Below are 25,583 nucleotides of genomic sequence, written 5' to 3'. Positions count from 1 at the left end.
TATATAAATATTTTCTTTAAATATGCAATTTGATTTCGATATTTGAAATTTGATAGCATAAGCACTGCTGCTTCATACTTTATGCACCTTATGCTATTATACTTTACTATATTTATTATACTTTATATATTGTATATGTTTACTTTCAATATGCAAAAAACATTCATTGTTTCTTTACACTTCTTGCATTTAAACCCTCCTTGTGGCATCATTTTTGCATTTTTAATCACATTAAATCCTTTACAAACCTAAATAGCTTTTTTATTACACTTTACTTTTCTATATACTGCACATATTTACTTTGATTATGCATACTGAGGGTATGCTTTTCAATACTAGATGTTGGATAGCAAAAAATAGATGCATCGACAGACCACATGTATCCCAACAACCCTGTCAAAGGGTTTCTGTAAGAGAGCGAAACAAGAGGGAAGAGAAGGGAGGAGCTAGAGGTGGATCATACCGAATCCAGAGCAGCCTATTGGTGCTTTGAAGTCACGTGATTGCTTTAGGAATGCTAATTCATGCTGTATTTTTTTTCTCCTCCTCTCTGCTTGGTGTAGTCTGTGCCTGTCGGATAGAGCAGACCTCAGACATGGTGTAGGATATCAGGAAAGGAACAAGCGATTGAAGTTGAGACGAGGCCTGTTGAGGGTATGTAGAGCTTTATTGAGATGTGCTGTTGTTTTTGGCTTCATATGTGACTGTAAATGTCACTTGTGCAGTAAGCCCTACTTATATATATATATATATATATATATATATATATATATATATATATATATATATATGCCTTTTCAGGCTTAGTGTCTTATATCAACAGTATGTGTGGTCTGTATGTTAAATAGAGAGCATAAATGTGCGTTTGCCTGTGCATGTCCGTCTCGGCACAATGAAAGCTGTTTACTTTGGAGAATTCCACCACATGTCTCCACTGCTTTCAGTACGGTTGCTAACATCAGAGAGAGCGACACAGATTGACAGATATTATCTAGGTGGGCTCGTGGAACTCGAGACCCTCCTTTCAAATTGTACTTCCCCCATTCTGTCATTATTTACCCATTTACTTATTTCCCCTGCATGCTCTTTTCTTTTATAATCGCATGGTTTTGTCAATACAGTCAAAGTCAGAGGGGTCCAGTGTTGTTTTGGACCCCGTTGACTTTCATTGCATGGACAAAAAATGTCTTAAGTGTAAATGCATTTTTGGGTGTGTTATCCCTTGCCTACCTGATTACTCAATATTATCAATAAGACAAGTACTATTACTTTATTTTTACATTTAACGCTGATGATGAGAGATTTACAATTTTGCAATTTTTTGAAGGATTATCGATGAGTTTGCTCAGCAAACATGTACACAAGAAGCTTTTAGACCTCTCGTAGGACTAAATGAAGACAATGCATTCCCAGACGGGGGAGTGTTGAACTAGTAAACTGACTGACTGACAGCTAGTGCTGATACAATTCATTTAACCTATCTCCTCTCAAATAACAAGACCATCTGCACTCTTTCGATACATGCTAGTTTGACCCAGCGCTCTGTAAACAAAGCCAAGCGGAGCTACGCTTGTGTGTAATCTCACCAGTGTCATCTTATGAATTTGACACTGAACATCTGGACAGTCGTTGTGTATATATGATATATGGTTTATTGTGCAAATGTTCATTATAGCGTTAAGGTGCTTTCAGGTTACTGCGGATTAATCGAGCAAAGCTTGTTGCTTTCAAACCGCCAATGGGCAGGTCACTTCTGTACGGTAATTGGGGTAAGACCCTCATGTTTTACACTTGCCTTTCCTGTGTCATGGGCCTCACAATGAGCTTGAGTAGTTCACCCTCACCCTCAGGTCACGCTAATAATCAGTCAAACAGGAGGGACACAACTCCGGTCCCCCTTAAAGCACCAGGAAATGAGGGGCTTGTTGAGTAGCGCAGGAGGCTCCTGTAGTCAGGAGAAAAGAGATAGAATCAAATTAGCACACTCGTGCAAGGTTTTCCTTTATGATTCTCTCTCAAGGCCTGATCGTTTCTGAGGAAGAAATAAATGTTGCATTAAGTGATTAGATGTCTGAGTGCACTAAGGTAGTTCATTAAAATGCCTTTGATTTAATCTAGTCGTGAAAATAGACTGTGCAACAACACAAATTCAGTAACATAAGATTAAAGGCAACCTTCGACCATAAACTATTGTCCAGAAGTTAATTAAAACAAAACAAAAATGCATGACAACACAATCAGTAGTTCTCAATTCACAGTCAGATTTGAAATAACTGCTAAAATTATATTAAACACATGCATTGAAATTATTACATTTTTGAGGGGTTAGCTATGCCATAAATGTATGCGATAGATAATATTGTGAGCAATTCATATATGTATATGTATTTTTTCTTTTTTGACTTTGTCTTTGAAAGTGAGTGAAAAGTACAGACTGCTAAAATAATTTTTCACCTAAATTCTGTCCTTCACAATCAACTGCAAGATCGCATTCATTGTCACATTCGTGCCCACATGCTAAAATACAATCAACAACTAAGGCATACAACCAAGTTCCCAGACTACATGTTTTAAATTTCTGATAATCCGCTACACCCCCAAAATATGCAGAGGTCACAATACAGTAGAAAAGATATGTCGATACTTTCATTTCGATGTAACTTGTAGGCTTGGTTTATGATTTATTGAGAGTTTGCCCTAAAAATATGAATTTCTGTACTCTTTCTGAAGCATTTAAAATATCATGAAAATATTCTAAAAAACTAAAAACAAAAATAAGTCAGCAATTAACCTATCTTAAACTTAAACTTATCTTAACTTAAATCTCGCTTCTTCAGTAGACCAAATCCCTTCACACTAAACGTTTTGACTTTTAACAGACAGACAGCAGTCCAGTGTAGGGCGTATATCACATGCTTATAATGGTTCTTTTGAGGGAAGAGGCCTGTGTTTGAGCACATGCAACGAACCCTTGATCTTTAATGAGCTATACAGGACTCAGCAATCTGTGTTATGTGGCATCGAATGGTGAGATCCATCTCCAGCGATGAAAGCGGTGAGAAACAGTAACAGATGAGCCGAGATATTTTCATATAGCGCCGTCCAAGCCCTCATGAAGATGAGATGCAGACCCTGCGAATGAACGCGTTCACCTCAGCGCTCACCATGACATTCTTCTGTCATGCCTGATGACGCTCCCGTGTGACTCAACCATTAACACAAACTCAAAACAGACCGTATGTCAGGGCTCTCTTTCTTTTCTGACAGTTTCTGATACTTATCTGACATTTAGATATGTACACGGCTCTTCTCTCCTGTCTTTCCTGAGAATGACAAGTTTCGTCCTTGGAGAAATATTTGCAGAATGGGTGTGAGCTTGTGATGCCCTCGTTCAAGAGTCGAAATCCGCCGAAAGTGATTAATCAAATTGAGTGCTGCATCAGCATAACTCGACGATAATTCTCAGTCGCTGCGTTGAGTATGTCAGTGCTAAAAAAATCTGGCAGTATTACCAACAACAAGCTTTTGATCGCGTCTTGTTATCTTGGAGAGGTCATATTTTCAGGTATTTTCCATTAAATACATTTAGTTTGAAAACACTTGCTATTTTAGATTGCGTAAGAAACATAATACCATAAAAAGTGTTTTATAGTACTTTTAAGCATTGCATGGCCGGCTTGTGGATATTTTTTACATATCTGAGTTTTGAACACAAAGCAAAGGTGCTTCACGATGCAACAGAAGAACCTTTTTGTCTAAATGGTTCCATAAGGAACTTTTAACATCTGAAGAAGCTTTCAGTGTCACAAAAAGGTCTTTGTGGCAAAATAGATTAGATTCTTTTAGATTATGAAAAGGTAAGAAAGACATGGTGGTTTAAAGAACTTTTTAATGTTTTTTGTGGAACCAAAAAGGTTTTTTTTGTGGCATCACTGTAAAGAACTTTTTGAAGCACCTTAATTTTTAAGTGTTGGAAAAATTGTTGAATGAGTGAATTATTCAGTGACTCATAACAGCAGTTAATTGTTCAGATCCTTGAATGAATTGATGCATTTGAACAAACACAATGGTGTTTCGGTTCTGAATAAATTGGCGTGTTTAAAAGAATCGGCTGAATGAATGATTCAGTGACATGCTCAGAACAACAGTCAGTTCCTGACTTTCTTGAGTTCCTAAATGAATCTCCGCATTTAAACAAATTGATGGACTGAATCATTCAGTGACTTGCTCAACACAGACGACAAGAAAAAAGTCACAGTGACCAGCGCTCTTTTGACCAATTAAATTTGAGAACCGGAACTAACTAATGTGTAATCACTAAAACAGTTTTGTCGATATGCACAGGTCTCACTTTCCTGGCTTTTTTTTTCCCAGAGTAAAACCGACCAGGGTCTGAATGAGAATGTGTGAGAGCTGCTGACAGGCTGTAGTAACTGTTTGAGAGTGTATGAAGTGAGTGCAGACAACTCTCTCTCCCTCCGCTGCTGCCTGGGCAGATGAAAGTGATTCTTGCCTGCCTCTGAGCTCCATACCCAGGTGTTCTCTGTCCTCCTCTCCCTCTCACTCAGCTCTCCGGCTCAGCAGCCGACAGCTACACAGCTGCTTGACATAAATCTCCTTTTTCTTTCCTTTTTTTTTTTTGGGAGAAGCAAAGCTTAAGGCATTAATGATTTGGTTCCTCACCAGCAAGGGCAGCAACCGCTGATATTTGGCCCATATTCCATCCAATATATCATTCATTTGACTGGCTCGTATTATTAGGGTTATATATGTAAAAACATGCACATGTAAATATTGAGCTTCTGTGGACATCACGACTCTGGGATTTCCCCAAAATTCCGAAATTCACATTTCCTCCTCTGCAAATCTAAAATTAGATCAAATGTACAGTCAGTAGGACAGTATTGCAAAATACTCATCAGTGTGATCGGTCATTAGTCCATCTATTACAAAGCTACTAAATAAACATATGAACATGAAATGCTGATTTTCGAATTTTTGGAAAAAACAACCAAATATGTATACAGCTCAGTGGTGTTTGTATAAAGTAATGTATGAGTGCGATATAAAAGATACAACAATAAACTAAAAATCTCAGTTTGATATAATAATATTAATACACTATAAAACATAACAAAATAATTTGCAAGATTACATTTCTGGTCACGGCAGAAAGTCAGAGGAAAGTTTAAAGGCATGGTTGATACAAGATACCTAAAATCTCTTACAAATGAGGGAAAGCCCTAAAGTGATTTATCAATCAAGAGACATCTAATTAAAATTGACATTGCCAGTTCTTATCAGATTTGGAGCTAATGGATTTTTTTTTTTTTTTATGTGTTACATCTCTAGACATTGTTAGACAAATTAGCTACTTAATACACATAAATGCCTCCTAGTTCTGAAGTTTTCAATATTTACAGTCACTTTTCATTTCTTGTGTTACTCTCTAGGCTTTTCACCTTAGGACTGAACTAAATCAGAGATCAGAGAGGCAGTTTAACTCCGAGGGCTTAAATTACATACAAGATCTGTCATCTCTTCCTCCCCGTTTGCTAAGTACTTTCTGACAGCTTCACACTCAGAGAATGTGGCTATGACAGGTGGTTGTGTTTCACAAGGTTTGCTCAGGTGTTTTAACTATGTGTGCAACTGGAAAACTACCAGTCACCATTTGCTGTGACACATGACGTCCACTAAAAGTATTTTATGTACTGTTTTAAAATGGGAGAAAGTTGCACAAAAGTGAACAGCCAATATAGTGGGCCCATTCACTCTTTTACCGGCCTTGGTTCTTGAAGTTTTGTCATTTTCAAAGGCCTTAAGGTAAATCAAGGGATTCACAGCTTTTTTGAGGGAAAGAGCTTCCCATGAAGTAAAAAATAGAAAATCAAAAATGTCAAATTTAAAACAATTGATTGTAAAATGTTGAATGTTTTGGCACCTCTGATAGGTGGATCTTTTTGCAGAATGGGTATTGTAGTTTTCCACCAGTTATTTTACTGTTAAACATGATTATTTAAAAAAAAATATGCTCAAAATGCAGACCGATGGCTTCAACAAAAAGCATATAACACTGATTAAAACCTCATATCTCACAATAGGTCTGTCGTCAATGGTTTATTATTAAAAAATATGGCAGACGTTGTATATGATCTAAAATTGGCACTATTCACCTTTAAGTTTCGTTGATTTTCACCTGTGTTCTTCAGGTTCTGTCAGTAATAACTCAATAAGGCTAGAAGGCTTTGAGGTGCTTTGTAAACTGAGTGGTCTCTGGGGCATCTGTGTATCTGATTCCTTCCTGTGGTAATGTAGTTTTACGGCTCTGGGAGTTTGCACAGAGAGGGCCACGTGTGCTGCTGGCTGCAGTCTTTTTACGCTCAGACAAAGGGGAAGAATACAGCCTGGAAAGCTCTCACTCTTTTGGCAGTAAGATGGTAATTTATAGTCCCAGTGTGAGACCATCTTTGAGCTGAACTATGACTTGTTTTAGACAGACCAATCATTTTTATTTTTAATTCATAGAATAATTCACCCCAGTTCTCTCATTTACTTGCCCTTGTGTCTTTTGAATCCCATATGATTCTTTTTTTGTTGGAATAAAAATATAGATACTAACTTTTTTTTCCCATACAGTAAAAGTGAACACCAATTTTTCAATATTTTCAGTAAAAATCAAGTGTCTTTTTAAAGTGTTTTGCTAACACATTTCCTTACCATTATCAAATGGTTTCAGATATATAGTGTACTACTAATATTATTAAATGTTTACTGTGCTTTTTGAAGATTGACAAATCTCCCTATCCATTTTCATCTCCTTTTGCGTATTTCATAGTTAAAAGTTAAAAAAAAACAAAAAAATTTATTTCCAACTATGTCTTTTAAAAACAAAACATTTGTTTATTTCTTCATCAGCAGCATGTTTTTTTAATATAAAACTGAGTTACCTCATTATCATCCTGAAAAGGCAGGAATTTAACGTGCTAAAGTAAGCAATCAGATTTAAGCATGGCTTAGGAACAGCTCAGGCCTCCCAAGAGCACTGTTTGAATGTTTTGTGCAACTAAAGGCATTATTTTTTGATTGAGACATAATAATGAGATGGTGCTAACGATTGTGTGCCTGGGAGGCCTGCGTTGTTATAGCGAGGAAATGAGTTACTGATGTTCAAATTCAGGTTATTTCACGCTTGGACTCCAAGCGATAATCAGAAATGATACACATCCAGTTTGTGAGCACTCTGCTGAATAAAACAATGACAAAATAGCCAAAACCGTGCTACTGTTCCAATTTGTCCGGCTCTGTGAGCACCTAATTTATATGTTAATGGCTCCATCTTAAATGATGGCTTTGAATGCACTGAAACCCAAATCATTGTGAAATTGCACCACATACTTGCCATTCCCATTCAGTTGCTGATGATAAGGTAGCTTTATATGTGAACTGTTTAAATTTAAATATGAAAACACATGGTCTATATACGCAATTCCTTTTATTTACATGCAGTGTGGGCGTCCATGATTTATTTGCATGTGCAAAATTCTGTTTGGCTTCTATGTTCATATCCCCTCTGTCATATACAGAGAAGGTTTTTTTGAGGGGATGTTCACGGTGTAAAGAACATTTTACCAATCTAAAGAACCCTTGTTCGCTATGTAGAACCTTTAGTGCAACGGGTTCGTTACGGAACCATCAATGCCAATAAAGAACCTTTATTTTTTAAAGGTGGGTCACGCAAACTACAGTAACTTTGAAAACATTTGATAGCTGCCAGACAGAGAAACCCCCCTCTGTCAGGCTCTTCACACCGATACCAAGGCGACTGAGGTCATATTTCATGCTTTCTCAGTTCAACAACGATGTGGCCCTTGCAGACAAAGCCGGCAGTTTTATGGTGGATCTTAAGGAAATGAGGGCCACAAATCTCCTCTGCCTGGTTGCCACATAGAGGGAATGTGCTAACGTGGAGAATGATGGATACCAGAGAAGAGAGCGTTCTGGCAGGACAGAACAATGGCTTGTCAAGTTTAAGATAAATTTCTCACTTTGAACTATTTTGGAGAGCAACTGAAGGAGGAGAGCTTCATCTGAAGTACTGAAGAATTGCTCAGTTGAGTCACTGCATGTGTTTGAGATAGATGATGATAAAAGAAGAGAACGTTACTGACTCACGCATGAGGTTGTATATGTGTGCTCTCCACGTCTCAGATTTATGACAAGCATTGATGTACGCTCAACAGGCACATTGTTAAGCAGCATGTTTTGTCAAGGTCCTTCGCTGCAGTGGAATCTTTCTGAGTGATATACGCTCTTGCGCTACAGAGGGCCATTGAATCTGACAGAATAAATTTCCAGAGTGTCGGATCTCGAGGTGACACCATGTCTGACGTATCCATTAACTGTAGAGGCTTCTAATTGCTTTACTGTTTACTCACACTTGGCCAAAGGTGTCAAAGCTGACAGCAAGCATCCTGTGATGAAGCTAATATCCTGAGAGACTGTTGGTTTAACTGGCAGAGTGGTGAGCGTGACATGCTAATTTCAGGTCTGAAATGTCACAAGATTACAGTACATGCGAGTCATTTAAATGGACCATTATAATAATAAATCTTACCACTGTGTTTTAGCAATTCAAAATGTTATAGATATCTAGTCAAGCATTATAACGTGCAATAAATATACACTAATAACTTTATTGAACGCATTGGTTATCATGAACTAACAGTTATTAACTCTCACAGCGTTTATTAATCTAGGTGATGTTTATTTATAAATATACTTTTGTTCATTGTTGATTCATGTTCATTGATAATACGACAATACATTAACAAATTTAGGATTTCATAATTTTTAATGATTTTTATTTTTACATGAACTAATAATTGATTTATATTGATAAATAAATGTTGCAGTGTGTCTAATATTACATAAATTATATGTTATATATTATATTATATATTTATTATACTAATATTAAGAGATATTATATTTTAGAATAATTCTTTATTTTACAATAGTTAATTTCTATGAACTCAAGTCAAGCTTTCTTGTTATTTCTGCTACATTTGTGGACATTTGTCATGTCTCGCAGGACCGCGGTGCTGCATGCTAGTTACACATAGGTAAACATATGCAAAACACATAGTGCAAAAAGATTTTGTAGCGCAATGCTCATTAAACGTTATTTTGTAATGCAGCGCTCACGTAGACATATGTTATCTTATTGAGTCTTTGTAGTAGAGAGTGTTTACATGAAGTGTCTGAAGTGTCTAGTGCGCATATAGTTGCTTTTCCACAGGTGGTTTGTATAGCCCACTCACCTGTGTGTAGTACACTCAGAATTGCACGTTTAAAAATCTTCAGCCGTTATAAATGATCTGGGGAGGGGAGCTGAGGTGTTCATGGTTTCAGAGGAAGACGGGGGATTGGAGTTAAGAGCTCTTACAGCCTGAGGGAAATAGCTGTTGAGCAGTCTGACAGAGAACATGAAAATATGTTCAAATCTTACACTCTAAAAAATGCTGGGTTCATGTAGTGCTGGGTTAAATAAATTAAATTTAACTCAACCTTCTGGGTTGTTTTATATAACTTGTAAATTGTTTAAAACGTACTATATGGCTGGATTAAAATGAATCAAAAATAGGTTATAAATCAGCAATAATTAAAAGGTGAACAATTGTTCATGAGTCATTTTAAAATGTTTATTATTGAATTATTTATTAATCTTGTTAATAAATCTATCTATCTATCTATCTATCTATCTATCTATCTATCTAATAAAATATGTAAGAGCTCCTAAAAGCTGCATGCATAATGCAATATACAGCAAATGCTGTTTAAAATACAAGTTTCAGTATGGATCACTGCAGGACATGTGACTACACACACTGCAGTACTCCGAACAGTGACTGCGACCATTAATCAATTCTCTTCAGTTAAGCTGTCAGTTTATGACATGACAAATGCATGACAACACGCACAACTGGTTTAGCAGTTACTCAACATCTTATGATGGCCGCATTGCTGTGATCCTAGCGGACTGGTTTAACCTGGCTGTGGCCTGTCCAGACAAGCACAGATTGGGTGTCTCATCCATCTGTAGTCATCACCCGAGGGTTTAGTCCTGATTGTTTGATGTGGCCTCTGCATTGTGCTGATAACCCATCTCTACCTGAACGCCTCAACCTAACCTCGACTTTTACAGCTCCGGCTCGCTCATGCTAATCCTATTTGTATTGCTCGGTGCAGACTTTGCATCTTAGTTGATACATCAAAAGAGCCTTCAAAGAGTGAAACTCAATTTGGTGTCTGACCGTGAGAGGGTTTGTGGGCAGATGATGATGATGGCACTGGATGTTCAGTTAGCTATAGATCTGTGTGGTGAGGAGGTCTCTAATGCAGACTATAGAGCAAATCGAGTGGACTAGTGTAGTGTGTTGTGTTAGCCAATAATGAGAGGAGAGGAGAGAGAAAGGGAGGGAGAACGACAAAGAGAGGACGAGGTAATGGAGAATGGACTGTATTAAGCTTTTATATGTCCTTGAAAGATTCCACAGCTAATGGAAGGTTAAGTGGGATCAAGCAAATTACACAAATGTGTCCTGATGACTTTGATATCTAGAACTATAATAGAAAACCTCACTGTATGAAGTATCTTTATCTCTGAACGTGCACCCAAAGAAACACAAATAACTCTAAATTATAGGCCCGTCTGAACGTGTTAGACACATTGCAGCAGGTGTACTGCAGTACAGAAGAAGATCTCTCCCATTTGGTTCAGCGGCCTGTCTGTTGGTCTAGCTGTTCCTTGGCCGAGTAAAGGAAGTGAGGCCGGGTCTGTTTTGATCAACAAGTGTCCTCCCAGCCCCCAAGAAGAAAACCCCAGGTCATTTCCCCCCGGTAGCAGCCTTTGATGTGTGTCTGTTTAATGACATTATTGGGTCCCAGTCATCTGTGATGGGAGGAGTTCTGGTCCAGAGAACAGTCAGAGTTTGGATTCTCCTAGCTGCCAGTTATATCCTGTCACAAGTTGTGGTGGAAGCTGTCAGACTATCTGAGTAAGTACAGTGCAACTCATTCGGTTTCGGCTTGTGAACCGTTTTTACAACATTTTAAAGTTTTACTTTAGAGAGTTCCCTGCTAGTAATTTTATGCTCTATTTGAGTCAATGAATTAGCTGCAGTAAAAAACGCTAGTGGAATGTTCTCAACTTTATGCGCTTGTGTTCCTCCTCTTTTGCAGCGTCACACCCGACACATGGCATTTAAGTTGTTAAACTTCAAAAAATTAGACATTATTCAGTTTCTCTGCTTTTGCAATTACTATAAGGGTCAAAAAATATTAACCAATATTATTGTTATATTTTTAAAAGATTTTTTTCAGAGCCAAAAGTTGCAACTTACATTATATCTAATAATATTCTATCTTTACTGAAAGTATTTTGAGAGTGGTTAGAGTTTGTAAATGTTGCGGTTTGACTCTATTTAAAAAGAAACTCAACAAACTGTCATGTTTTTCATTTTCTCCTACATGTTTTATATGTTATTAGCAGATGTTAGTAGCAGTAGCATTTGAGGCTTTTTATGATATTTTTCCTTTATTTTTTTGCAGTTTTAAATGCAAGATGTATAAAGACTGTCCTGAAGAATGTTTTCCTAAAATTTCAATTTCTATATGAAAACATGATTTCAAAAAGGTTTATTCAAAGGATAATTTTTAATGATCAACATCTGTTTAAAAATGCTTTTCAAAAAAGAATGGTTGATGAACTTAGGAAACATAAACGTGTTAACTGGACTGCCGCGTGTTTGTGTGTGTGTGTGTGTCTGTGTATATGACATTGTAAACACATTTATGTCCTCAGAAGGTTTTAACTGCAGGTGGTTTATTAACTCAAATGTGACTATTTCAGAATATTTTAAATATTAGTGCCTTAAATAGAACATATCGGTACCTTTTGAAACAGTACTGCTTTTGTACCTTTTTTTCTGAGTGTACTGCAAGAATGTTTTAATTGTAACTTTGAGGGAACCTTCTGAGAATGTGTCCTTCTGTCATTCCGAATGCACTTTTTCTTGGCATACTATGCGCTTGACTGCCTCTAAACAACACAAATCACCTTTTCAAGTGTGACGTTATCTAATGCATTCCAAAGACACAAAAGCAGTTTTACCTGAGTGGAAATCCAAGCATTAATCCTGCTATCAGCAGGTTATAAAGCCTGTTGATACATCTCTTATGGTCTATGAGATCCCCAGATGGATCAAAGCCTGGAGCTGCTTCTGGTGCTGTTGTCATGACTGGCAAGATGTTGTTCCAGCCCATCAGTCTTCACATTTGTTCAGAGCTACTGGGGCTGGCGTGGGCAAGTGGATCATAAAAGGACTGAGGCCTGCAATTGTGAGAAGTGTTACAGTTAGACAGTCAAGAACCACAAAGTGTCCAACAAGCGGTGTAGCTGTCACTTTCAGGGGGAATTCAAAATAAGAGGATTTGGTGGTGAAAAGGACCTGTCTGCATGGATTAAATCATGATTCTGATGGGACTCAGTGTGAGAGTAACATGCCACTAATGTATATTGGAAACATGTAAGTCTGTAATTGTTTCAATGCTGATCTCCCCTCAGGGTAGCTTGGGTATTTGTAGGTAACCTGAATGAATCTGTTTGCAGCTTTGGAAGGAGCTTGTGAAAGCGCTGGTGGGTTTAATCAGCTTGCTCATTTTTCCCTGTTTAAATTTAAATGATCGTTGCTGTCATCTAACGCTCACTTAAATATTTTTCTGTAAAACCACAAGGCTAACTGAATAATCCTAATAAAATGTAATCTTTATCAGCTCTCGAAATGAATATCCAGTTTCCACTCGACATTACAACATGCTTAAGTTCAACAGATTAGTTAAATTTCGTTTTTTAGCCTTGTATTTTTTATGAATTTAGACAAAATAGAATCAGAGTTTGAACCAGGGTTTGTGATTAACTTTGAAGCACTTGCACCTTAAAGTGTGACGTGTGCAGCAAACAGCCAATCACAATGAATGCGGAGAGCATCAGCAAAGCATGAATCACTTCTTGGGAGAGTCAGCGCAATTCACTTTTCTAAGAGATGTCATTATTACAAAAAAAAAGTAAAAGCATTTACAAGGCACTTCCGCTGCAGCAAAAGATTGAGAAGGCAGCAGAAAGAAAATATATGACCATGCAAAGGAATCGACTGAATTTAATTATTTTAACACTTAGCTCAAAAGGAAAACAACATTTTACAAGTTATATACGTTAAAGCTTATCTATATTTAATTTGTTTTAATTGCTAATTTAAAAATTAATTGACTTTTAATATAACAGTTGCCACAGAAATATGACCCTGCAGTCCAAATCTGGTTGCCAGTGGATGCTAAGCAGGGCTGAGCCTGGTTGCTGTTGGTAGAGGTGTTGGAGACTCACCCTGTGGTCTGTGTGGGTCCTAACACCCCAGTGTAGTGACAGGGACACTATAATGTAAAAAAGCACCGTCCTTCGGATGTGACGCTAAACCGAGGTCGTGACTGACTCTGTGGTCATGAAAATAATCCCACTGTGCACACTAGTGGTTGTTAAGGAAAGATCCCCTCACATGAGTATAAAGCGCTATATAAATGCTTCATTCATAAATTCATAATTAGGTTTATGTGAATGTATTGTATGAATTATGAACAGTTGTAAATAATAAGCCTATAATATAAATATAATAAATTAGTGATTGGTCCTTTTTGTGTGTGCAATCTCTAACCCAGAATAAGGGTAAATTACCATGGTGATGAAACACGCTTAAAACAAACCCACCTTCTTGACCCTGAAATACAAAGTTTGCTCAAACTAAACTCAAACTTAACTGGGTAAAAACCGACTTCGTTTAACAGGCCACGGGCCTAGACAATACTAAGTGCACTAACCTTCACACACATTCAGTCAGTAATGAAAGTGACGACCCCACATATAACCAAATTGACATTTACATCTGCAGTTTTGGTAAACCTGTACCAAACAACATACCTGTCACGACAAAAGTGAGCGTTTCATGCATGGTTTCAGTAACTCACACAGTTGGAAAAATAAACTGTATCATCCTTAGGTTTTAGATTAAGTCGCTGTCATTGGCTAATCCCATTAGTATCCAAATACTGCACTTCAAAAATACACCAAACACAGTTAACTAAGATTTGACAAATGAAAACGCGGCAGCGGCATCATATTTACTTTAAGCATGTTGTTATGGTTACAGATTCTATTTGCAGCTATCGAGAGAATCAAAAATAGGAGTCACACAAGTTTGTTCATAAAGTAATGAATGACTTGCACTACTCACTGTGAGCAGTGTAAAAAAAGAAGCTTCCAATGATGGTTATGTTGCCGTTCTGTCTTTCTCAGCTGGAAGGGAGTGTGAAGGATTGACAGTAACCGTGGATCGGGCACAGGCAGGCGGAGGCCCCCCATGGAGAAGGAGCAGGGAAGCGTGGCCCCTAGTGCCAACGTCACCATCCCCAGCACCACCTCAGCCTCCACCGGCAGCAGCACTACAACAAACTCCTGCAGCAGACAGCAGGCTGTGCCTCAGATATCAGTATATGGAGGAATCACAGACAGACAGACTGTTCAGGTAGAAATAAACCTCAGTCTTTCACTGTGTCCCTTAATATGCATTATCCTCTGGCGCCGTCTAGAGGCCAAGCGCAGCAAGTAATTCTAAAACGAATCAGCATGAGGGTCTCATTCATCATCGATGTGGTGTTCATTGGGCCGTGTGCAATTAGGTTTGTTGTTTTATTTAATAACACAGAATTTTAAAATAAATATATGCATATAATATAATAGATCATATAATATAATAGGCCATATAATAGATCCTTAACTAACCTGAATGGTAGTCCAGAACTCCTATATGATTTAGAGTTAATCGACTGCTGGCCAGCACTGATTGGCTGCACAGAACAGGGTCTCTGATGTCAGCTGAATTTGAATGGTAATGTGCAGTAACTATGAGCACATGGTCAGTAGGGATCCAGCTGGATTTATTCAAGAGAGCTTGAGATTTGGCAGTTCACAGGGTAAAATCGCTTTTCTTTTGGCAGTATATGGACATTGTTAACATGCTGACATTATATAAGAGACTGTGAGACACATAATCTTGCTTCTTAATAGGAATGTAAATGTTTTGATCACTTTCTTTTGTAGATTTGTTTTAAAGATATATATATATTTATGTATTTTGGTGTTTATTTCCTTATTTTCTTGGTCAAATTAATGTAATCCCTTTTTATGTATTATGTAATATTAATATTTGAATTAATAAATATTAAAAATCTTAATATTATAAATTTGTTATGGTAACACTTACTTGGTAGCAATGCATCAGCTAACATGAACTAACTATAAGCAATATGTTTTTACAGCATTTCTTAATCTTTATGGATGTTAGTTAATGCAAAGGTAGTTCATGTTGGTTCACAATAACTAGTGACAGCAGATACAACTTTATAGATATATTTTGATAAAAGTTGAAATTAATATAAACTAAGTATAATATAAATTAACATATACAAGTGGAAAACAAGACAAAATACAGATTTAGAAAATGATCTGTTCCAGCTCAAAAACAATGACCTTTTATCCGAATGGCTGATTACTTCAAGTGATAGCTCAAACAGAAAGAGAGAGAGAGAGATGGAGAGAAAATGGTTTTCATTTTCATAACACACACTCACAGTGGTTGACAGTCCAGTGATTGCCCCGAGGACAGTGTGTACAGATCATGTAGTCATGCTGTTAGCAGGCTCTGTGATGGATGACAGTGACCCCACATGCCATATCAGTGCACCCAGTGACCTTCTGTGTTTACAAAGTAATCACTCTGGACTTCTTTCTGCATAGTGCTGGTTACACAACAAAACTTGTTTTTCTTCACGCTTCTGTGGTACGAAACACACCACGAATAATATATCCCTAAAGGACTCAGCAGACTCGGGCAGAACAATATTCACACGCTCATTTAATAACCCCTTCCCATCTCATTTTACCCAGGTCATCCAGCAGGCCTTAAACAGGCAGCCCAGCACAGCGGCAGCTCAGTATCTACAGCAGATGTATGCAGCGCAACAACAACACCTCATGCTACAGACCGCAGCACTACAGCAACAGCACCTGAGCCTGGCCGCGGTGCAGCAGGTGGGCACACGCCTCATAGACATACAGCAGTCAACGTCTGAAGTGGATCAAAACTGTCATCAAAATTTTCTTAAAACATAAAACCAAAGTGCGCTCTTGTCTTAGGGCAACTTTGATGAAATGTTTTGATCCACTTCAAATGTTAACATAAAATCATAATCATAAAATCGCAAACATGATTTACTACATAATAAATTCCCAACACATCTTTGATTAATGATTCAGAAACAGGCCTGTATCTTCAAAGATGAAAAGGATTAAGCCTAAAACCTTAAGTGTAATATTGCTTTGATCCATGCATTACATGCTGGCTCAAGCTTATTGGCAATGCATTAATGTATACTGGTACTTCCTATTTACTCAGAATTATTCTCTGATCTAGCAAACTAATTCTTGTTCTAATATTTGATCAGCTCAGACATGATTTTTCTTGTTTGTCTCTCCTTAAGGTGTTTCCTTCAGAAAGATGAAAGAAATAGTTTGTTCAGTGATTACGCAGCATGCACAATCATGCTCTTATTCAAGAAGTGCTTCACTGTATGCGAGGGCAGGGAGGTAGTGATTAAAATACAATAATGTGTGATGATAAAAGCGTATGAGATCTAATGAAAATCACAATCGCTTTTTTATAAATTGTGCAGTCAGTAAGTGATACAGGGTCATTCATCTCTTGTGACAAGTATTGATGTGGGATTCTTTGCAATGCCCAGAGGCATGCTTTGCAATGTTTAACAGAAATCTGCTCTGGCTGAGCCACATCCTGTGGATATTTGAGGAACCCAAGGGGAACAAGAGCTTCATAACACCTAAAAAACTTTCTAAGTTTTATATTTTTGGTCAGAATGACAAGCTTATACTATAGGTTCAGTGGCTTATTGCTGTAAATAAAATGAATATGTAGAAATAAGCCACTGCTAAGCATGCGATTAAGTTATTCAATCATTTTTAATTTTTTATCCAGCTTTTGAAATTTTTACAGTATCATACACATTTCATTAAAAGTTTAAGAGGAAACAAACCAATTATTACAACAAAACATCAAACCAATGGCAGTATTGAGGTTTGTGCTGTTATTTTCAAACCAAAACCACGTGAATTCTTGGATGATGATCAATGACCATCGATGAACTACTTAAAGGAATATTGCAAAAGGATGGAAAGATTGGGAACAAATATTAATACCAATCGGAACATTATTTCAAAGAAAGCGTGTTTTGATTAAAGAATAAGATAAATAAAAAAAGAAAGAAAAGAAACATCTTTTACACTTCCCAATAATTGCCAGTTATTCCTGTTAGCTAGATAGTTAACCAGCTAATAATGACCATTTTTATATTCAAAGAGACTAAAATATTTTGGTTCACAAAATGGAGATAACTTTGGTGGAGTAAAGTAGAGTTGAATGCGGTGCTCTGTGGCAGGCTGTTCACACTGAGCTGATCTCTCTCTCTCCTTCCTTCTCTCTTGCTCTGTGCTGTTGTTATTGATTAATGAGTGCCGGGTTTGACTTGTGACCTCTCTCTGTGTCCTTCCTTCTTTTACCATCTCTGTCTGTTTCTCTCTGGCATTCATTCACTCCCCATAGGCTAGTATAGTGGCAGGAAGACAAAGCTGTAGTCAGAATGGCACTACATCCCAGCAGACCGTGGCCTCCCAAACCACTGTAAGTATTATTAAACCTGACATTGATATCTCACGCAACAAGTCTCCAGTGCTACAGAAGAAAAAAAAAAAAAAAAAAAGGTAGTAGGTATTACTTACAGTCAACCGCTTTTTTACCTGGCAGGTTCTTTAATGTTTGGCTGATCGTGATAATTCATAATGGTTTGGTTGAGATTATGAGTTATTATTTTGACTACACAGCTTTCTGAAGATAAAGATAAGATTTTTCCTTGTTGAAACAGATAAACCTCGCCACATCCCCAGCGGCAGCCCATTTGATCAGTCGAGCCCAGAGCGGGAGCTCTGTTCCAGTCTGCATTGCCCAGCAGGCCGTGCTTCTGGGAAACTCCTCCACACCCACACTCACCGCCAGCCAAGCACAGATGTATTTACGAGCTCAGATGGTAAATCCTCTTACACACGCCCAACCACATGTACAAATGTGCAGTCTAAATAAAGACATACCATAGTCGTAGACTGTTTTTACTTCTTCTAATAGCACAAATGAATCATAACCCATTTTACTTTTGCACCAGAAAGATGCAATTTCCTGAAGGATGGAGTCATTAAGAAGCTAGTAGTGACAGGAGTATTGAAGAGACATTCTAATTATAATTAACCATAACCCATTATATTTTATCTTATTTTATGTTTACACCAGTATGATTCGATTTCCTGGAAGATGGTGTCATTAAGAAACTAGTAGCAACAAGAATATTGAAAAAGATGTTAAATGATATAAAAAACAAATAAAATCATTAATTTTTACCACTTATACTACTATTAATAATTACTACTACTACTACTACATATTACTATTAACAGTATTTACAGTAATAATTTACAGTAAAAACAGTAATCATGTTTTGATTATAGTAAAAAAAAGAAAAGAAAGAAAAGATACTTGCTAATTATTGCTAATAATTATTAGCTTTTCATGTTAGTATAAATGGCAACATCCGCCTAAACCAAAAGTACTAAAAGTATTAAGAATTGTACATTCATTTAATCCTAATATTCTGAAATACAGTTTCCCTCTTTAAAAAGTTTATATTTTACTGTGTATTACAATAAGAGTATTAATGTCCCAAAATGTGCCAAAAGAGGGGTTTTCTGGTTGCAAATTTGGCTTTAAAGTATAGCAAGTAAATCCATACATCCTGTGTGCAATTGTGGAGCGGTCATATTTTCCAATTCTATATATAAATAGATCATTTAGGTCCCCCCTAATGACTTCTCTCACTGTACTGTGGCTTATACAGATATGCCAAGTCAGACACACTGCTACTAGACAGTGTTCTCCCAGATTTCCTCATGAATAAATAGCAATTTTCTTTAAAATGGAAAAAATAATTGGCATCTGACTTCATTTTACAGTGGCCTGCTTATACTTCTCTTCCTAGATTATGTGTGTGTGTGAATGTGTATAGTATTCATACTTGCCATCTTACAACATCTTTTTCATTTGGCCTTGGATAGTAAACGTGGCACAGCTGCATCTCTTCAATAAGGATGCTGACGAAAATGTTTTCACTGGCACATCAGCTTTATTTTCTCAAATACGTTTTTTGGCTAAGAACTGATTAGCGGTAAATGAGCTGTTTGAGATCTGCCAGAATTTGAAATGCAGTACTTTCAGGACTGTAACAGCTGAAATGGCTCAAGTGCTCTCTCTGATGTCAAATCTGATAGCCTGGTTTTTGTTACATAAATGTGACTCATACATTCAGATGAAGCAGCCTCTTTTGGTGCGATTTCCAGGCACAGCAAACCAATCTTGTGCAAGTAGCGAGGAGCCTAGGACGAGCCGTTCCTTTGTCCCCTCAGCTCATCTTCACCCCAACTGCCTCAGTCACCGCAGTTCAGCCCGAGACCTCTGCGTTATCAATCAACACGTCGCCCACCAGCGGACAGGTAACCCTGAAATACACCAGCCTGACTTGCATCTATACCAATATGTGCTGTTTTTTGAATGCCGCTTCTGTCTTTCTCCGCTCAGGTGCAGAACTTGGCTCTCCGTGGCCAGCAGGGGGCGCTGGCTTCCTCCCTCTCTCAGTCTCAGTTACAGAGCCTGGGTGCGAAACAGTGCCCCGGGGCATCAGCGCAGCTCTCTGTGACCCGACTTAAAGGTCCTGAAGCGGAGCCGAACTCTCAGGGATCTGCAGCGAAGAGCAGTCCTGCAGACACATCCTCAGAGACTGTGGGAAAAAATGACAAAACCAGTGACCTCACAACTAGGGAGCTTAACGTGTGTCCCAATGTGACCTCAGTGGCGGGCCATCCTCTCATCAGCACAGGTGAGCCATCACAGTCCGGATGCTGTCTTCACATGCATATCCAAACGAAAGTGTAGCATCTCGATCGTCTTACTAATGGATGCGTGAAAGCAACTAGAAAAGCTCAAGTGCCAGGGACATCTGGCTTTGAGCGTTAATGGGGTGTCGGGTTGCTGTGGATGCGGTCTTGAGGAGCACACTGGGTGGCAGTGTTTCACGATAACACACTTGCTTTGTGTGTGTTTGTGGCTGGTGGGATTCTGCATCTGTTTGCACCCCCCTTCAAAACCAAGCTGAAATTATATCCTTTATCACACAGACTTTTAGTACAACGACACAATTTTCCCTACATACTAGTAAAGTGAGATGCTCGTAAACAGACCCCTATATTATAATGACATTTAACTAGTGATATACATTATCAGTACTTCATGTCAGTAATTAGTGAGTCATTATACCCATAGATGCACAACATATCAGTGTCTAAGCTTGTCAAATTAAAGCCAGTTACATTTCTAGCATCTAGAAAAACACTGTTATGATTTATTCTAGTTATTTTTGGCACATGAAAACACGTGTAAAGATTTCACTTTTTGTTTTGCATTTGTCCATTAATCTCATAACACATCATCTGTCAGAGACATATTAATAGCAACAAGCCATACTCAGAACAAGCAAACCCTTCAGTAGAACCACTCTAAATCCGATACAAATGGCAACCACAAGCAAGCTAATGTGTTATTTGTGGGTGTGGGTTTTTGTGCATGTGGTAAGGTCCTGACCATTTCCTGTCATGAAAGCTTAACAGAGAGGGTTCAAGCACCAATATACACAAAGAAATAATAGAGACAAAGCCAGAAATACCACTGGAGCCATGAGAATGGTCGGTACTTACTGGCAACACCAGCCTTTAGCATATTTGGCTTTACACACTGGTTGCTTAAATGAGTTTCATGCACCTACAAATAGCATTATAATAAGTAAATTTAGTTACGTTTAAATGTCAAGTTCTAGTAGCTCCTAAAAGAAGACCAGTTATTATGAGAAATCTCGGACGAAACTCTATATTTAGAGAAGAAAAAAATATAGAGAAACCAATTGGTAAATGTAAATGGTGTGTTGAATGTCTCGCCCTCCCATTGCCCATGTTTTCTTCATAAGGAATTCATTAGACAAGAAAAGCATATAGCCAGGAGCATGAAACTCAAAGTATTTGAGAGAAACCTAAGTAAGACCAGACATTTCTTGAAATGACCATTGCAGAATTGAAGTGTTTGGTCTCCATGAAGCATTTTGATCAAGGCTGAGATCGTGGACCCACTGATTCTTTGATAAGCTCCAGGGAACCCCGCTCTAGGCTGGCGTTTTTTTGATGATTACACTGTAGTGTCAAACCACTTTGGCAGTGTGAAGTAAACTAAAGAGTCTATGTCCAGTAAACTAAATTGGGCTTAATAATGACAGTTGTCTTCTGTTGAAATGCCTTATAGCTAAATCAGATTTCTTTTATAATTGACTAACTCTGCAACATTGATAATCTCACTCAAATGAATTGATTCAACACTAAACTGACTTGAGTCTTGAGATCTTGCCTTCTGTAGAGTTGAGTTCATCACTAATAAACTTTGCAAACACTGTTATTAAACTATACTGGGCTGAATAATGAAACTATTGTCTTTTTAGAGGTACTTAACAGCTGCAGTTGTATTCATTTTATAACCGAACAACATAAATACTGTTATTTTCTTATTACTGTGAAACTGCTTAGAAACGGTCTGTACTGGATAAATGAGACGACTCAAGTTCACACAGAAGACATTCACTGCATTTAAAATAGCGATGCTGTGCAGCGGGTTTTGTAATTTAAGCTTTTATAAAGTTGAAATTTTATTCACTTTCACACAGCGTCTTGAAAAAGGGGAAATGTGACACTTAACATCCAAAAAGCGCATTGTTGCATTTTTAGATATATATATAAAAAAAAACGCCACTTCAGACAAAATTACTTTGGTTTTTAGTTCTGTTTGAAGTAGCACTGTGATTGAAGCTGGGAAAATGCTATTCTTTAGCCTTTTCCCTCAAAGGCCAGGAAGTCTTGCAGACGTTTTTTTTTTTTTTTTTTTTTTGTCATATTAAACTGGGCTGAGAAAGGGCAACAGTTAATTATTTATCATCGTGGTTGGAACTTAAACCAGAATGTGGTCTTCAGAGCTCAAAGAAAGGCCTGCATCTGTTGTTGCTATTCTATGAATGCTTTGAAGTTAACAGGATACCAGAGGAGCATGCGGATATAACACATTATCTGATATTGTGTTCATTTCTTGACACTATCAGAACAGCACATAGATGACAAAACACACTCCCACTATCTTTGAACATTTGTATGGAGGATTTTGATATCAAGGCCATTACGTTTGATAGCTTGCCTTATCACAAGTTGTTCTTCTTTCAGGCAAAGCATGGCTTGAGAATTTAATTATGCTTATCGGCCTCAACAGTACTTAGTAACACAAACAAGTTTCAATCTTAACATAGCGTGAAAGTTTAAGACCAAGTGAAACACTGTTCTCCATTTTAAACATTGTTCAACACGCAAAATAGATAATGTTACCTATGCTTGGCTGCTCAAACAGAGCAGCCACATATTACGCCAGACTGGAACAGCCAACATTTAAAATGACCACCGGGCACATTTAAACTTATGATAAAGAAGGACATTCTCTGAGCTGTTACAGCACAGCTAAACAGAGTATTTGGCAGCCAGCTTGGAGCTATCTGATCATCCAGAACATGGAAGCCATTTAGTGGGACGAGTGAGCAAGGCCACAGCGACAGCCTCATCAAAGGAATTCAGTCATCCTACTACACCAAGTCATCACTATAACTCCGTTAAATGAAAGCTCTCTGGGGACCAGCCAAGCGCTGTTGTGTCTTTTTAGTGGTTTGAGCCAGAGCTGCAGATTTAGATTTAGATTTAAACAGTTTGCGCATGTCATCCAAAGCCACTTACACTGAGCAGTAAGAACACATTCATTTTTTAGAGAGACAAACAGAATAGTGTAAGCAAATATCACTGTCACAGGGAGCAAACAATAGTACAAAGTCAGAAGGAAGGAATAAACAAGGATACATATATGAATGATATTAAGTATGAGATATTTTTTTTTTATATTTATGTCAGGTATTAAGCTTAAAGAGGAGTTTTCAGCAGTTTTCAGATTGAACAGAGAGCCCAGCAGAGGGCTGGAAGATTGCTCATCAGTTGTAAACAGAGAATTATAGTGCCTGACAGTGACGAAGCCTCAAGAGCGGCACATCGCCGCCAGCGATCCGCATTCTCTGCAGGGTGCGTAGATTTCCACAGCGAGCGGAAGCATCGCAAACAGTCGGCCAGCCTATATGCAGCATATCAGTGCCTGAACTTCGACATCGGTGTCAATGGCAGATAAAGAGTATTTCAACAGTCGCGTTCATTTCAAATCATTGTGAGGCAGAAACGCATGAAACAAAGCCAGAAGAGCGTTGCAGCAGTCCGTTCAGAGTCGACAGCGCCCGACAGACGCCGTGCAGTTTCGCAAAGCGGCTCGATCTTTCGACTGCGTAGCGGTCCGCAGGACGCAGCAGCCCGTACGACCAGGTTAATTGTTATTTCGATCACGAACATGTCGTGGAGCGGCAGGTCGCCAAGAAACAGTTCATCGTGTCGAGCAGACGGTACTTCGCATTCAAATGTAGATACCGCCAGGTAACCGCAGTTACCGCTGATCGCTCGATGAAAGAGTAGAGTTGCAATATCGGCGCAGAGAAAGTCGCGAGCCTGTATGATGTGCTCTGCGATGTAAATGGAGCAAAGAGAGGAAGATCTCGAGGAATTTTCAGTGCGCAGCCGCGATTTCAAAGTTCCGGCCAGTGAGCAGATCGAACTGGTTCAAGTGGGACTTCATGCTCAGCATTTAGGTGCAGACAGTAGGGATTCGATGATTCATTAGCAAACAGCAGCGATACACCAGCAGAGAATGAACCGATGATTTCCGATTGAGTTTTGAAATCGCAGCTCGCGACGAGCATAGCGCAGTCTTCAGTTAACGGTCGCTATACCAAACCCGATTGTTATGTCCAGCGCTCAGTTGTTTTTCGAAGAACAGATACCCGAAAGTCATTCTTTCAAAAGCGCCGCCATGAACGGAAGAAGAGAGACCGCCCGTAGTTGTCAAGAAAGAAGCGTTTAGCGGCTTTTTGAGCAGTAATACCGGCCTGCGCTTACTACCATGAGGAGATGCCGATGATGCGCGTGAGCGTCGCAAGAAGACAGCGGGGCTTCGTGACAGATATGGTTCAGCGATTATGTGCCAAGACGGCTGAAGATATAGATTACTTCGTTCGTGCGAAGGGTTGCGAAAAGTGAGAATGAAGTTCCATGCCAAGTCAGGCGCGTTAAAATATAACCGGTTGCCGATCGCCAGCTCTGTTTGTAAAATGCGGCAAAATGTCGTGGCGATACGAGGCGGGAAAGAAGTCAATGACTGACATACGCGGTGTTCGAGCAAAGATCTGTTTTGAAATATGATATTTATAGGAGCTAGCCCGACACTGCTCAGGTTCAACGAGATCTTGATTTGCGCCACTTCTTCCGCCGCCTGAGCTTGATTCAGAGAACATCAGACAACCAGGCTGTGAGGCGGCAAAGTCCGCGCAAGCTGCTCAAATGCCTGCACAGCCGAGCATCGAACAAGCGTACGCGATCACCGTTAGCAGTCGGGCAGTAGCGGCGTGACGCAGTGAGGCACACGTCGGGTTAAGGAAATGCGTTAGCGGTGTCGTGACGAAGCGTTGCAGCGAATGCGTTCCGCACCGCGCAGTGCAAATTAAATCAAAAGCAAAGTCGCTCGATTTGTGGTGCAGCCGTCGTACGAAAGTTGAGGTCGTCGAAGCAGAGCGGGAATGGGAAGTGCGCAGCTTAGCGTTGTCACACAACGTTGAGTTCCCCACAGTGGTAGCGAGCGCCTTCGCCGCGCACATCACACTCATCCAGCTCTTCAATGAATAGTTCCAGGCGATTATCATGCGGGAGCTTTGAGTAGTACCGTGACAAGATGAATGCAGATGCCGGTTTGATTACGACAAAGTGAAAGCAAAGCTCGTTAGATGCATTACCGCCGTCTTGATTTTGCAGTTAGTGAAGCGTTGGCCAAGCGAGCCTTCGGATTGTCTCGCCAATCTTCAGTACGTGAGTGAAGAATGTAAAGAAAAAGCAGAAATGAAGTCGCTTGCGATCACGATCATACTATTATCAAAGATAGTGTAGCAGATGTGAGAGAAACAGTTGTGAAAGTATTGCTCGCGCAGGTTATATAGTGACGAATCGAATGAAAGTTGACACACACGACAGTAGAGTTAGTGAAAGTGAAGATGTGGCACGAAAGGAAAATACGAGCAGTATGTCA

At 38.7% G+C, this 25,583-nt stretch overlaps 1 protein-coding gene across 1 annotated transcript; it reads left to right on the top strand.

The window, feature by feature from the left end:
* Positions 1-531: 531 nt before the first annotated feature.
* On the top strand, positions 532-20,275 carry LOC122328520 (polyhomeotic-like protein 2). The gene is made up of 7 exons (XM_043224260.1): positions 532-654; positions 14,408-14,636; positions 16,058-16,201; positions 17,787-17,864; positions 18,106-18,267; positions 19,625-19,777; positions 19,863-20,275. Exons 2-7 carry the CDS (start codon positions 14,472-14,474, stop codon positions 20,214-20,216), a joined length of 1,056 nt encoding a protein of 351 aa, XP_043080195.1. The 5' UTR covers positions 532-654; positions 14,408-14,471; the 3' UTR covers positions 20,217-20,275.
* The last annotated feature ends 5,308 nt before the right edge of the window (positions 20,276-25,583 follow it).

Source organism: Puntigrus tetrazona, chromosome 23 (genome assembly GCF_018831695.1).
Source record: "Puntigrus tetrazona isolate hp1 chromosome 23, ASM1883169v1, whole genome shotgun sequence".
Classification (NCBI taxonomy): domain Eukaryota; kingdom Metazoa; phylum Chordata; class Actinopteri; order Cypriniformes; family Cyprinidae; genus Puntigrus; species Puntigrus tetrazona.
This window is presented reverse-complemented; position numbering and strand designations above follow the sequence as displayed.

Bases quoted from the DNA above. Each gene is read 5' to 3' on its own strand.
- LOC122328520 (XM_043224260.1), top strand. From the start codon at position 14,472: ATGGAGAAGGAGCAGGGAAGCGTGGCCCCTAGTGCCAACGTCACCATC. The intron at 18,268-19,624 runs GTAAATCCTCTT...TGCGATTTCCAG, and splicing joins TGTATTTACGAGCTCAGATG to GCACAGCAAACCAATCTTGT. The intron at 19,778-19,862 runs GTAACCCTGAAA...TTCTCCGCTCAG, and splicing joins CGTCGCCCACCAGCGGACAG to GTGCAGAACTTGGCTCTCCG.